The sequence below is a fragment of the Sitophilus oryzae genome, unplaced genomic scaffold (assembly GCF_002938485.1).
Source record: "Sitophilus oryzae breed Bouriz unplaced genomic scaffold, Soryzae_2.0 scaffold_1297_pilon_pilon, whole genome shotgun sequence".
Taxonomy (NCBI): Eukaryota; Metazoa; Arthropoda; class Insecta; order Coleoptera; family Curculionidae; genus Sitophilus; species Sitophilus oryzae.
Genome location: NW_022145945.1, coordinates 13,178,523 through 13,192,165, shown reverse-complemented (window position 1 = coordinate 13,192,165; position 13,643 = coordinate 13,178,523). Strand labels below are relative to the sequence as shown.

The following is a 13,643-nucleotide window of genomic DNA, read 5'->3' as shown; positions in this document are numbered from 1 at the left end:
TTATAATAAACGATGTTTAAATATTTGACTTATTAATAAAAACTTTAAATAATAAATAATATTCACACATGTTTGGCTCTAATTTTTTTTAATAATTGTATTAATTATACTGTTAAATCTTATTTTTTACACATCACAACGATACTTGTTATTAGTATTGTTGAATTTGTGTACAAAATAAGATTTAATAATCAAATTTAATTATTTTAGAGTAAAATTCGATAAATACGCTCATTTAAAAAGCCCGCGTTTCGATCCATTTAAAACAAGCCCTGCTCAATAGATGGCGCCACTTCTGTAGGACCATTTTTCAGTATGGCAGAGTCCATTCTTTTTCTAGCTAGGTATATTCTTTGCACTCTAATAGAGATGGCTTTAAGTTCTGAAATATCGGATATTTCTGCTTGAATTGATTATGGGAGTGATCAACTTTTGGGCTTAAAACCATATCTGCTAGAGTAATTGTCCAGTAGATAATAATAATAAATATCAAAGAATATACCTAGCTAGAAAAAGAATGGACTCTGCCATAAAAAAATGGTCCTACAAAGTGGCGCCATCTATTGAGTAGGGCTTGTTTTAAGTGGATCGAAGCGCGGGCTTCTTTAAATGAGCGTATTTATCGAATTTACTCTAAGATAATTAAATTTGATTATTAAATCTTATTTTGTACACAAATTCAACAATACTAATAACAAGTATCGTTGTGATATGTAAAAATAAGATTTAACAGTATAATTAATACAATTATTAAAAAATTAGAGCCAACATGTGTGAATATTATTTATTATTTAAAGTTTTTATTAATAAGTCAAATATTTAAACATCGTTTATTATAATAAAACAAGACCAACTTAATACGCCAAAGTTTTGTAAATGGAGTAAATATAAATATGTACTTAAATGATATCAAAAAATAAAAGACTTTATATTTTAGGGCCCACAAACAAAAGGAATTGTCTAATTAAAACACATAACAAAATATGATTATAGTTTGAAAAACTTTTGATAATCATTTGATAAGATATGATGACAACTATGACAACGACAACGACATATTTTAACAACGAACAATGTTTAATAATATGACAATGAAACTATGGAAACTACAAAAAATTCTGATTTATTGACGCCATCTGGCAATAACTAGTAACAACTTCTTAACCTAAAAATTAATTGTACTACTACCTAGCGCCTGAGGCTGGAACTATTTTATTTGAAATTTCCGTGGAAACGGTGGAACCGCTTTTGGCTATTTCACTTTCCCACCCTGAATAAATATGATGTTTCAAAAACAGTGACATTAGAAAAACCATAAAAACTATTTTTTATAGTTCTGTTGATTAGCATCAAAGGTAAAGGCATGGTTTTAATGTAAAAATTACGAAAAAATAAATGTTAGCGTCTTCTTCAAAACCGAATTTCTCAAAAAAATAAAGCTTTTAAGATGAACAAAAACAAACTATCGACAAAAATGCACCTTGATGATAAAATTATTGTTAAATTCCTTGCTTTGTTAACGAACTCTACAACTCTACAGAGTGTTTCAAAATTTCACCAAAATTTCAACAGTTTGTTTTCACTCGTATAATTGACAGATGATAACTTTCAATTTTAATTTAGAAAGGGATACTAAAAAGTCAGATAATTTAGCTACAAATTGCTTAAAAAATCATCAAAATCGGTACACTAGAACACTATACACAGAACTTTAAAATACATCAATATTTTAAGTTTTCCGTTTTTCGTGGCTATGAGTGTATCTTCAAATTTGTAGACGTTAACTAATTTATGTAAGAAATGGTACTAACAAATTGTAGAAAACTGTGTTTCCTACTGTTATACATAGATGTGACAAGGAGGTTGAAGTTTCCTAAAAGTGACAACCTTTTAAAGGACATCACACAGTGTTATAGTTGGCATCTATTATAAGTTATAAGACAACTAGCTACTACTTCCCCATTCATTGTTCCCAAACATTTGGAATCATAGACACATATCTTTACATATCTTAGTTAATTTTCGTATTTACGAGGGTTGTCTTTTATATTTTGCTATGGAGCTAAAAAAAAAAAAGTAGATACTTTTTAAACAGTATTGTTTTTCGAAGCATTCTCCACGAAGGGAAATGCATTTTTGCGTTCGTTGGAACCAATTCTGAAAGCAGTTATTTCACTTGCTTGTTGGTACATCTTTTGGGGACTGGAACCTTTAAATACACAGTTCACTCTTATTTTTTGGAAAAGTAATAAAGTCTTTAAGACTTTAGTGGGGACTGTACGGAGGATGGTCCAGGAATTTGATGTTTTCTTGCTTTAAAAAACTCAATTGATTTTTGAGCTGTGTGGAAACTTTCATTTTCTTGGTGGAGGATCACTCGTCGTTGATGGTTGGTTTTTCGAAAGTCAGCAATTACCTCCGGCAAACAAATGGACAGTAAAAGCTCTTAGGTTTTGCAGAGGACTTATTGCTATATGACCCGTTTTTGAGACAAATATCGCCACCACCTTTCGTCGGTTTTGGTTCAAGTCGAAGCGATTCCAAACAGCCGATTGGCGTTTATTTTGGGATTCATAAGAGTAAATCCAGTATTTATCACCACTGACAATACTGTATATATCTTTTCAGTTTCCTGCGTTAAACCGGTGTAGAGTCTTTTGATCTGGACCACAGAGATGGACCACAACAGATGCGGTATCCAACGAGAAACTATTTTTTTACAGATAATTCTTCATGTAAAATTTTTTGAATTGAGGTCTCTGAAGTGCTGTGATGCTTCAATTTCGCGATATATGACATGTCGATCTTGTTGGATTAGCTTAGGTACAGCATCGACGTTTTCCTGGGTGACTGCCGTTGTTGGTCGACCTGTTCTTGGATTGTCACTAAAACGGCCTACACACGTAACGATTTATCGTACTGCGCGTTGAGCTGCAGATCGTAAAGAAAGTCGTACGGCTTGCAGTACAGCCATTTTTTGTACACACGATGCAACACATTGTACTGCCGCAGTTCAGATTATTCACTTTTCGTCGAGAAGGGCTACCGTTATGTCAAGAATATCAAAAAAGAAGTTTTAGCGGTATTGCTGATAGATGAAGATGATGAATAAAAAGAAATCAAAAAGCGAAAATTGTGTAAAAAGTGGTTGCTGGAGGGAAATAAATATTCAAAAAAAAAAAAATAAACAAAATTTCATAACTGGAATTTCTTTTCATTTTATTTGCATAATCTTTTGATTTCACATCACATAGGCATCTATTTTCTCTATATAAATCAATACAGTCTTCCCAGAACGTCTTATTTTTTAAATCCATAATATTGATTAAACGAAAAATAAATAAAAATTATATCGTAACTGCGCGCCGCGGCATAGGGAATACACTCCACACGTTCATACTTGCGTTCAAACCCCGCCCCAGACACGACCCGTTGATACGATATTTTACGAAAGCTCCGTACTGCAAACGATTTGACGACTGCATACTGCAAACCATCCAATTGCCCTACACACGCTACGATTTATCGTTAATGCGGCAGTTTCGATGTATATCGTACTGCATGCAGTACGATAAATCGTTACGTGTGTAGGCCGTTTAAGACCAATCCGTCCACATTTAAATTCTCTATACTAACGCGAAATTGTCGACTGATGTGTTCATTGCCAAAAGCAAAAGCCAACTCGGTAAGGCATTTTTGTTGAGACAATTGTATTCGAAAATTGTAAAAAAAATATTGCGCGAACATTTTTCCAGCTTTATTCCATTTTTCGACTTCAAAGCTTCATTCAGAACCTCAATTAGGGGAATAAATTAGAGGTTTCAATTAGCGTAGAAGTTTGTTCCTTTAATTTCAATGCAAGCATTTAGCAAGTCTAAATTAGTGGTAGTAATTTTCAGTTTATAGAAAAAGTAAACAAACTTTTGACTTTTCCACCAATTATACTTCAGAATTTGCGGGTAATGTCATTTTGACCTTTGATTAGCATCTATCAAGAGAAATTGTGGATAGAAATCAAAAGTTGTTTTATAAGCTAAATATTTGACTTTCTCTATGGACACAACTGACTACCGCAAGCTGTTGCTAGGATATTCTATTAATTGTGTTTTTTAGACATTGTGAATGATCGTAAACTAAAAAGTATAAAGTGTAATTGAAACCACTTATTGCGAGATTCTGAATGAAGCTTAACTCGTCAACTTCAAAAATTCAGTTTAGATACAACTTTAAAAAAAGCGTTCCAAGACTTTGGCGTTAAGTTAACTAAATATGACAGTTAATTTTGACATTTGATATATTTTGACAGACGCCTACTATGTTTCTATATGTAAAACGTAAAAGACAGCCCTCGTACAGAATGATCGAAAAAATGTTTATACGGGGGCTACAAAATATTTTGTTTTTAATAGGGGTAGAATTCAGCCATGTTCTACTCACTTCTCAGTCTTAAGGAAATTATATTTTGTTAATATTTATGTAGTAAATATAGTAGGTATATCATTAAATATATGAATGGTCAGTGATAAAAAAAATCTAGTGTTTGTTCAACTAGTTGGCTCTCAATTGAGTTTAACTGAAAACTATTCAATAAACATTCCTTCTTCAATATAACAATTTTAGTAAAAGGATCAAAATACTTTTACTATTAGAATTATTTTAAATTTATATATATTTTAATAAAAAAACTGTTTTAAGACCAGTTATAACTAAAACAATTGAGTCTAGATCCGTATTGTCTGCAAAATAACTGTATAACTATTAAAATTAGTACTTAAACAGAATTAAAGCAGTTTTAAGAATAAAAATAAGTGTAGTGACAGCCATTGTTACACTTAAATCACATAAATATTAAGTAAAATAGTCTAGATATGTTGTAAGGGAGATAATATCTGTAAAACAATCCTCCTAAATCGATGTTTTTGTAAATTAATTAAAAATGTATGTAAGAAATAAACTAAATGCTTTTGACACTGGACAAATACGTATATTTAAATGTAAAAAATGATTTTCATATCCTGCAAATTAACCTTTTATATATTTTTAATATTGTTTGTATTTTTCTTGATGTTAAAGCATACCTTAATATTAACATTAACATATCTTCCGTAACACTTTGTATATATAAAATATCAGCCATATTTTATATATCGGTTAAAGTTAGCCGACATAGATATTAAATTCACTTCATTTACTTATGTTGATTATTGTTTCTTCATAATTTTATTACAAGCGTATTATAAAACTTATAGCAAAAAATCTACACAAATACAGGGTGATCCAGCAATAGTGCCTCGGACATTGGTAGCTCAAAGGGCCTAAAACTTAGAATTTAAATGCAAACTTAAAACGTGCTTTAGGATGTATTTCAAGAAAATATTTTAACTTCTACAGGGTGGCTCAAAAAAGTGTGAGTGGATCGGGATGATTTTTTTAAATGGAACACCCTGTATATTATTGCATTTGTGGCTTCCATTCACGATCACTTTACCTATCTTAAGATATTATTATATAGGTTTTGATAGTTTCAAAGGTAATAATAAGTAAATAAAAATATTTTTTAGACTTTTTCAAAAAAAATATTAAAAATCCAAGAAATGTCCTGAAATCAAAACTATACTAGGTATTTACTATAGTTAGTCTGTATTTACTTTGCTATAAATATAGTAATCTTAAATTATACAGGGTGTTAAAAATTCTATGCCAAACTTTCAAAAATATAAAATAGTTTTTCTTCGTTTTTTAATGATACACCCTGTTTATTTATTTTAAAATATTTTAAAATTTTTAGCGGTTTCCCAAATATTCGCGTTTTTATTACATATGGCTCTTTACACAGTAAAATACCAGACAAAAATCATTACTAGACAGCTTTCATAAAAAATTACTGTTGAAAAACCCATATGGTAGTATAATATTGCGAATATACGCAAAACCGTTAAATTTGAAAAATTTTAAATACAAGAAACGTTAATTTTTTAATTCTCCATCTAACAAAGGTTACAGGGTGTTTCTATTCTAAAAAAACGAAGACAAACTATTTTATATTTTAGAAAGTTTGGCGTAGAATTTTGAACACCCTGTATGATTTAAGATTACTATATTTATAGGAAAGTAAGTACAGACCAATTATAGTAAATACCTAGTATTGTCTTGATTTCAGGACATTCTTTGTATTTTTAATAATTATTTTCAAAAAGACTGAAAAAACTATTTTTTTTATTTACTTATATATTTTCTCTTAAACTATCAAAACATATTTAATAATATTTTAGGATTATGGAAAGTGATCAGACAGGAAGCCAAAAATACAATAATATACAGGGTGTTCTATTTAAAGAAAATTATCCCGATCCACTCACACTTTTGTGAACCACCCTGTAAAACGTAAAATACTTTCCTGAAATACATCCTAATACTGTGCTAATACATACTTTAGGTCTGCACTTATACAAAATTCCTAAATTTTTTATTATAGGAGCTACAAATGCCCGACGCACTATTGCCGGATCCTGTATATCCATTCTACAATGTATCTTATCTTACTTAAGTTACTGTCATCTTTTAGTGATTTTTAATAATTCTAACTCTTTTACAGCCACAAAGAGTTGGATTATACCGTTGTTCCTGAAACTATTATAAATATATTTATTTTTCTGTAAAAAAATCGTACTTTTATTTATCCTACTATAACCAGAGGGCTAATGTGCGGATTGTTTTTTTCGAAAATAAACACTAGACCCGTGTGAAATTGAAATGTAAACATGTGTGGATGGTCGTGAGGCTGAGTAGGATATTATTAAGGGTCTAAACCCTAAGAAAATAAATATAACAAGGGTTTCAGTTTCCGAGACACTTTGTTGATGGTATAATTTTAAGGATTTCTTGAGGTATCAATCCAACCAAACCTAATGAAATCATCATATCGTATCTTCTTTTTATCTTTTGAATATACCGTATGATCGAATAAAAACGGGGTCAGCGATGGCTGTGAAATGAAGATCACTGTCATTTTATATAAAAAAATGTAAAATTATATGGGAAATGTCATCAATTGTCATTTCCAAGCCAACTGGACGCCGTTTTTTTCGATCATAAGGTATCAGGTCATTATGCCATTTTTATACACTTACGAAAAACGGGCACCTTAAAATTTCCATGTATTTTAAAGTTTTATATACTGTGTTCTAGTGGACCGAATATAAATATGAGTTTTCGATGACAGTGGCATTACAAAAACAATAAACGCTATTTTATAAGGGTGTTGATGAGGACCAAATTGAAAAAATATTAAAATTGCTGGAAATCGTTTCTGTCTCATTCAAAAGAGAATATCTCCAATAAAAATAAAGTTATTGAGATAAATCAAGTAACAAACTATCGAGAAAATTATTTTTAAATTCCTTGCTTTTTGTTTTTTGTTAATATATTCCACAGGGTGTTTCAAATTTTCAATAAAATATCAAGATTTTGTTTTCCTTCGTATAATTGACGGATGGAAACTTTCATTTTTAATTTAGAAAGAGATACTAAAAAGTCAAATAATTTAGTTACAAATTGCTTAAAAAATCATCAAAATCGGCCCAATAGAACAAAATATATAAAACTTATTTGAAATACTATTGTGTATTATTGTGAAATTAAAAAATGTTTTTAAAAACTTCTTAAGATTTAAAAATTATTGTAAACAAACCTTTTAATTAGAGATAGGTAACATTATACAGGGTCGATGTCGATCAAATTAAGAAAATGGATTAGGAGGAGGGAGGGGGTAAATATAATTTTTTTCACTTTTTCCCTTATAAAAGGAAAGCACTAAGAGTAATAGTTCTCAAGTTATTTGGAATCGAAATAATTCATACGTCATCATTGACACAATTATATATAGTCTAATAACTATTTGTTGACCAGATAGTTATTAGACTGAAGTAATAAATAGGTCGTAGTGATTTTTGCCTTTTGAGAGACTTTTTGCCTAAAAAACGGCAAAATGTAGATTTTTTCATTCAGTAGTTTAATACTGGTACGGACGAAAAGTTATAACCCTTCAAAACAATAAAAATCATGTTGGTAGTGCTCCCCAAGTGCTCCCTACAAATATAAGTCATATTGACATATTGTCATATTGAAAATCAAATGTCTCATGTCAAAGAACACCCAGACACTAATTTTCATCCAAATATCGATGTTAGTTCAGAAAATATTTGGAAAAATCGAAATAAAAATTAAACTTCTACGCCCTGTATCTTTGAAACGAAGCATTTTAAGACAATCTTATACGAACTTTTTGACTTATTTTTATCTATAGAAAATGCTGCCGAAATTTTCCGAATACAATTCGGAACACCCTGTGTAATACACTAGATATGTTAACCTATTCCACTGACAAAGTCAGAAACATTTTATTTCTGACAGTTCAAAATTCTTGTGTGTAAATATACTGAAACAATTTTTCAAACATTCTAAAATGTATGATGCCAAGGAACTTCACAGTCGATTCCTAAAGGAAGTTGCGGAGTCATCGAAACTACTTCCTAGTTTGTCCTGCACTGCACTTCCAAGTTTTCTGTTTTTGTTTTCAGTGTTTTTGCTGCTCTACTTTCGATTTCATCAGTACGAGACCTATTTTGCTGCATGGTACTCTAAATTATATAAGGTATATAATATATTCAATAGTGTTAGCGGGTGAAGTTTTTTTTACTTGAAATCACTTATAAAAATAAAACAACAAAACATCTAGTATATAGAAGCCTCCCCAAACACAAAATCATAAAAATTTCACTGCGGAACTGCATCATTCTCTTTTTTCCGATTTTAAAATAACTGAAATCAGTTATACGAAAACGTGTTCCTGCTTTACATTCCAAACGCTTTTCTTGTGTAGGTATGAACTTAACCTAGTAGGTACTGTAATTTAGACATCAATACCGTACCGAGAAGAAACGAAAATAAACAAAAACAAACCAACAAACCAAATCAAAACAATCCTAACCGAAGCAATCAAAACACGCTGTAAGCTAAAACGCGTCTGTTTACGAATTCCAATTGCGGAGTAGTTTTCAAATCTTGCTATATTTTATCAATAAATGAAAATTATATATTTCCGCAAGAAGTTTTTTTGCGTGTCTATGTTTAGAAAAATTTCTGGAATGAAAAACAGAAACGTGTTTTCATGTAGGTAACTGGCTTCACCTATTCTAAAGTTGAAAATCTGAAAATTATGCATTTCCATAGACAATTTCTTGTGACATACTAATCAAAAAGGCTTCCAAATACTAAATAAACAAATATTTCTTACATAACTGATTTCAAGTAAACGTAACTTGAGCCGTGTAAGCTTTTTATTATTAGGTCCCTTTACAAACAAAAAAAACTTCAGATCAGAACATAAGTTAATTTTAATTGGTACATTTTTATGTAATCCCAGTAACTTTAAACATGATTTGATACCTAGATTTTTTTGTAAAATAACTAATCTCTTTTTAGGCTTTGTTATTCCACTGGACGTATTTTTATACTACAAGAGTATGGTTTATATTTTTGAAAATTTGCAAATGGATAATCGAAAACGGAGATCATTTATTCACAAATGTAATAATTGGAATTCTTTTAATTGGTTGATTTATTGGTATAGCGATACCAATTAAACTTTTAGTTACGTAATCGAGGGCGCGATTTTTAAATATTCATTATTGCCAACCATGGACATATTCGGCGCCGGGCTGACTAATTGGAATTTAAATTTCCCGCTGGGGATTCAGGTGGCAGTTCTGCTGTAAAAAATGTCAAGTTGCCACATTTATTTATTTATTTCCTGGCATTCGTTTTGACACTTCAGTTTTGTATTACGAGTTTTTGGTTTAAATAAATTGTGTTGTGATACTTTAAGCTTAAACATTTTTATTAGCAGACCTTGCAGTCGAATATTGTTCTTTTTAGAACCTCTTTTAGTTCGAAGTGTACAAGATAGCTTAATAGCCGTTGCAAAAAACTCATTGCAACCTTATTAGAATATTTTGAACGGGAAAGCGGTAGTAATGGCGTTTTCTGTCCCTTAAGTGCTGTTAAGGAGGTGAGTTTTGTTGATGTAAGTAATTGTTTATATATTTATAATTCATTTATTTTTGCTTCCTAAAATATTTGAGCAAGTGGGCAACGTTGTGCCGGTCAAGTTTAATCACGTGACTAAAAGTTTATTCTGGTATGATCTATATTTATATAATATATTTTATAAATATTTTAAGGAAAGTAACTCTTATACGAAAATGCACAAAAATCTAGTTACCTGTGTCATGTTCCTGATTGTCTTGGGCATATCGTTGATTCCATGTATTGTATTGACTATTAAATGTTTTGATAGGACGATAATACCCAATTTTCTGATGATGGGGTAAGTATTACATTCAATATAAAGTATTACTAAAGGTACCCGGTGGCGTAGAGGTACAGGCTCTCGTTTATCAATTTCAAAGTAGTGGGTTCGAATCCTACACCCGGCATTTCATCAGCCGACTATTTTTTATTAAAATAAAAATAGTTTGGGTATATACCTATGCCGACTCAGCCTTAAATAAGTACTTGGGATTCACAATCCTGAGTTTAGTTTAAAAATAGTGTGGATACCTAGGTCGACTCAGCCTTAAATGAGTACTTGGGATTCACAATCCTGAGTTTAGTTTAAAAATAGTGTCGACTCAGCCTTAAATGAGTACTTGGGATTCACAATCCTGAGTTTAGTTTAAAAATAGTGTGGGTACCTAGGTCGACTCAGCCTTAAATGAGTACTTGGGATTCACAATCCTGAGTTTAGTTTAAAAATAGCGTGGATACCTAGGTCGACTCAGCCTTAAATAAGTACTTGGGATTCACAATTCTGAGTTTAGTTTAAAAATAGTGTGGGTACCTACGTCGACTCAGCCTTAAATGAGTACTTGGGATTCACACTCCTGAGTTTAGTTTAAAAATAGTGTAGGTACCTAGGTCGACTCAGCCTTAAATGAGTACTTGGGATTCACAATCCTGAGTTTAGTTTAAAAATAGTGTGGGTACCTAGGTCGACTCAGCCTTAAATGAGTACTTGGGATTCACACTCCTGAGTTTAGTTTAAAAATAGTGTGGGTACCTAGGTCGACTCAGCCTTAAATGAGTACTTGGGATTCACAATCCTGAGTTTAGTTTAAAAATAGTGTGGGTACCTAGGTCGACTCAGCCTTAAATGAGTACTTGGGATTCACAATCCTGAGTTTAGTTTAAAAATAGTGTGGGTACCTAGGTCGACTCAGCCTTAAATGAGTACTTGGGATTCACAATCCTGAGTTTAGTTTAAAAATAGTGTGGGTACCTAGGTCGACTCAGCCTTAAATGAGTACTTGGGATTCACACTCCTGAGTTTAGTTTAAAAATAGTGTGGGTACCTAGGTCGACTCAGCCTTAAATGAGTACTTGGGATTCACAATCCTGAGTTTAGTTTAAAAATAGTGTGGGTACCTAGGTCGATTCAGCCTTAAATGAGTACTTGGGATTCACAATCCTGAGTTTAGTTTAAAAATAGTGTGGGTACCTAGGTCGACTCAGCCTTAAATGAGTACTTGGGATTCACACTCCTGAGTTTAGTTTAAAAATAGTGTAGGTACCTAGGTCGACTCAGCCTTAAATGAGTACTTGGGATTCACAATCCTGAGTTTAGTTTAAAAATAGTGTGGGTACCTAGGTCGACTCAGCCTTAGATGAGTACTTGGGATTCACACTCCTGAGTTTAGTTTAAAAATAGTGTGGGTACCTAGGTCGACTCAGCCTTAAATGAGTACTTGGCATTCACAATCCTGAGTTTAGTTTAAAAATAGTGTGGGTACCTAGGTCGACTCAGCCTTAAATGAGTACTTGGGATTCACAATCCTGAGTTTAGTTTAAAAATAGTGTGGGTACCTAGGTCGACTCAGCCTTAAATGAGTACTTGGGATTCACAATCCTGAGTTTAGTTTAAAAATAGTGTGGGTACCTAGGTCGACTCAGCCTTAAATGAGTACTTGGGATTCACACTCCTGAGTTTAGTTTAAAAATAGTGTGGGTACCTAGGTCGACTCAGCCTTAAATGAGTACTTGGGATTCACAATCCTGAGTTTAGTTTAAAAATAGTGTGGGTATCTAGGTCGACTCAGCCTTAAATGAGTACTTGGGATTCAGAATCCTGAGGTAATAATAGGCGGTTGAAGCGTAGTGCTAGCAACATTACCTTCCTTGTATACCGAACGGCTCTAGCATGGCAAGCTGTACCTTGCTACTCTCAAAGCGTCAAACGCTATATACGGGAGTTATTATTATTATTATTATTATATTAAGTATTACTATTTTACAGGGTGTCTCATTATCATCGTTTTTAATGCAGCTTATTAAGATAACAAGATAGAAATCAAAATTATCTAGTTAAATATAATAAGATTAAATAATAACACTTTTTAAAATAGTTTGATTTTTGTTAAAAAGTTAATACTTACACATTGCATTTTAGTGGAGCTGAGGATCCTTGGATGAGGAGCGAGATAGGTACAGCAGGACACTATCTAGAACGGCCACCTAGAGCAGGAATGTTTTCCTATAAAAAACAGAATGTGTCCTACCGATCCAAAAGGTCAACGAGTGTGGATACGGATATTTATATGCCTCGTCAACCCTTTGTCTTCAGATCCAGTCGATCTCTGCAAAATATAAATAATGAGCAGTAATGTTAAAAAAACTTGTTTTTATTACTAAACTATTGTCTTTCTATATTTTAATAATTCTAAAGTTAATAAATGTTACCAATTTTTTAAATATTATTTTTACTATAGATAGCAATAATATTATGCACAATAAATAGCAGTATAGTTTTTAACATAAGTAACTTTAACATAAATAATAATATAATAATAAGTGTTCCCTAAGAAAAATGTTACAACTTCGATGATATTTGACTTATTTTTCCGTGCGTAGTGGGTAATCCTTACCAAGAAGTAAATCTGAAAAGAGGATATAAAAAATCCGTTTAATAGAAATAACATTTTTCCAATCCCATGTGACGCTTATCCGATTTATGAAATAAAAAAAATGCTGTCAATATAAACAATTTATTATCTCTTGTTTTGCAGAAATAAACTTAAATTATTGATTTTTGAAAATATACTAAATCAGTTTTAAATATCGGCTAGGCGTATGTAGTGTCTGCATCTCGGTAGGTGTTCTAAGTTAAACACTAGTTCACCACAATACACCAAAACACTTTGAACACTGAACACGAAATGCTTGATGCTTACAAGTAATTCACAAAAATCCAAACACTAGTACCATATCCATATAGATTATACAGGGTTAAATTTTGAGAACCACTGGATCTTTTCTGGGTTGTCTTTCTTGTAAATTTAATATTTTATCTTGTTTTTTTAACAAAAATTAAAAAAATTTCGAAACATTTTTTCAAAAAATTCCGAATTTTCAATTTTTTTTTCGCGAAAAAGCATATAGAGGTGTTTCTGGGGTCGAAATATACTACCCCTAAAAATATTTGCACTTATTTAAGACTCACCCTTTATATAGATATTTTATTCAATTATTATTTTATTAATTAAACAAAAGTATAATACTATAAATCTAAATAAAGTCCATAAACTAAC

General features: G+C 31.4%; 1 protein-coding gene across 1 annotated transcript; it reads left to right on the top strand.

Moving 5' to 3' along the window:
• Window positions 1-8,389: 8,389 nt before the first annotated feature.
• On the top strand, window positions 8,390-12,791 carry LOC115874454. Its single transcript, XM_030889608.1, has 4 exons — window positions 8,390-8,653; window positions 9,484-9,588; window positions 10,242-10,387; window positions 12,506-12,791. The coding sequence occupies exons 1-4, from the start codon at window positions 8,465-8,467 to the stop codon at window positions 12,717-12,719; spliced, it is 654 nt and encodes a 217-aa protein (XP_030745468.1). The 5' UTR covers window positions 8,390-8,464; the 3' UTR covers window positions 12,720-12,791.
• Window positions 12,792-13,643: the final 852 nt, after the last annotated feature.

What these genes read in the sequence shown, in the direction of transcription:
- LOC115874454 (XM_030889608.1), top strand. Translation starts at nt 8,465, where the DNA reads ATGTATGATGCCAAGGAACTTCACAGTCGATTCCTAAAGGAAGTTGCG. An exon ending in GGTACTCTAAATTATATAAG is followed by an intron (nt 8,654 to 9,483) that starts GTATATAATATA and finishes ATCTCTTTTTAG; the next exon opens with GCTTTGTTATTCCACTGGAC. An exon ending in CCCAATTTTCTGATGATGGG is followed by an intron (nt 10,388 to 12,505) that starts GTAAGTATTACA and finishes ATTGCATTTTAG; the next exon opens with TGGAGCTGAGGATCCTTGGA.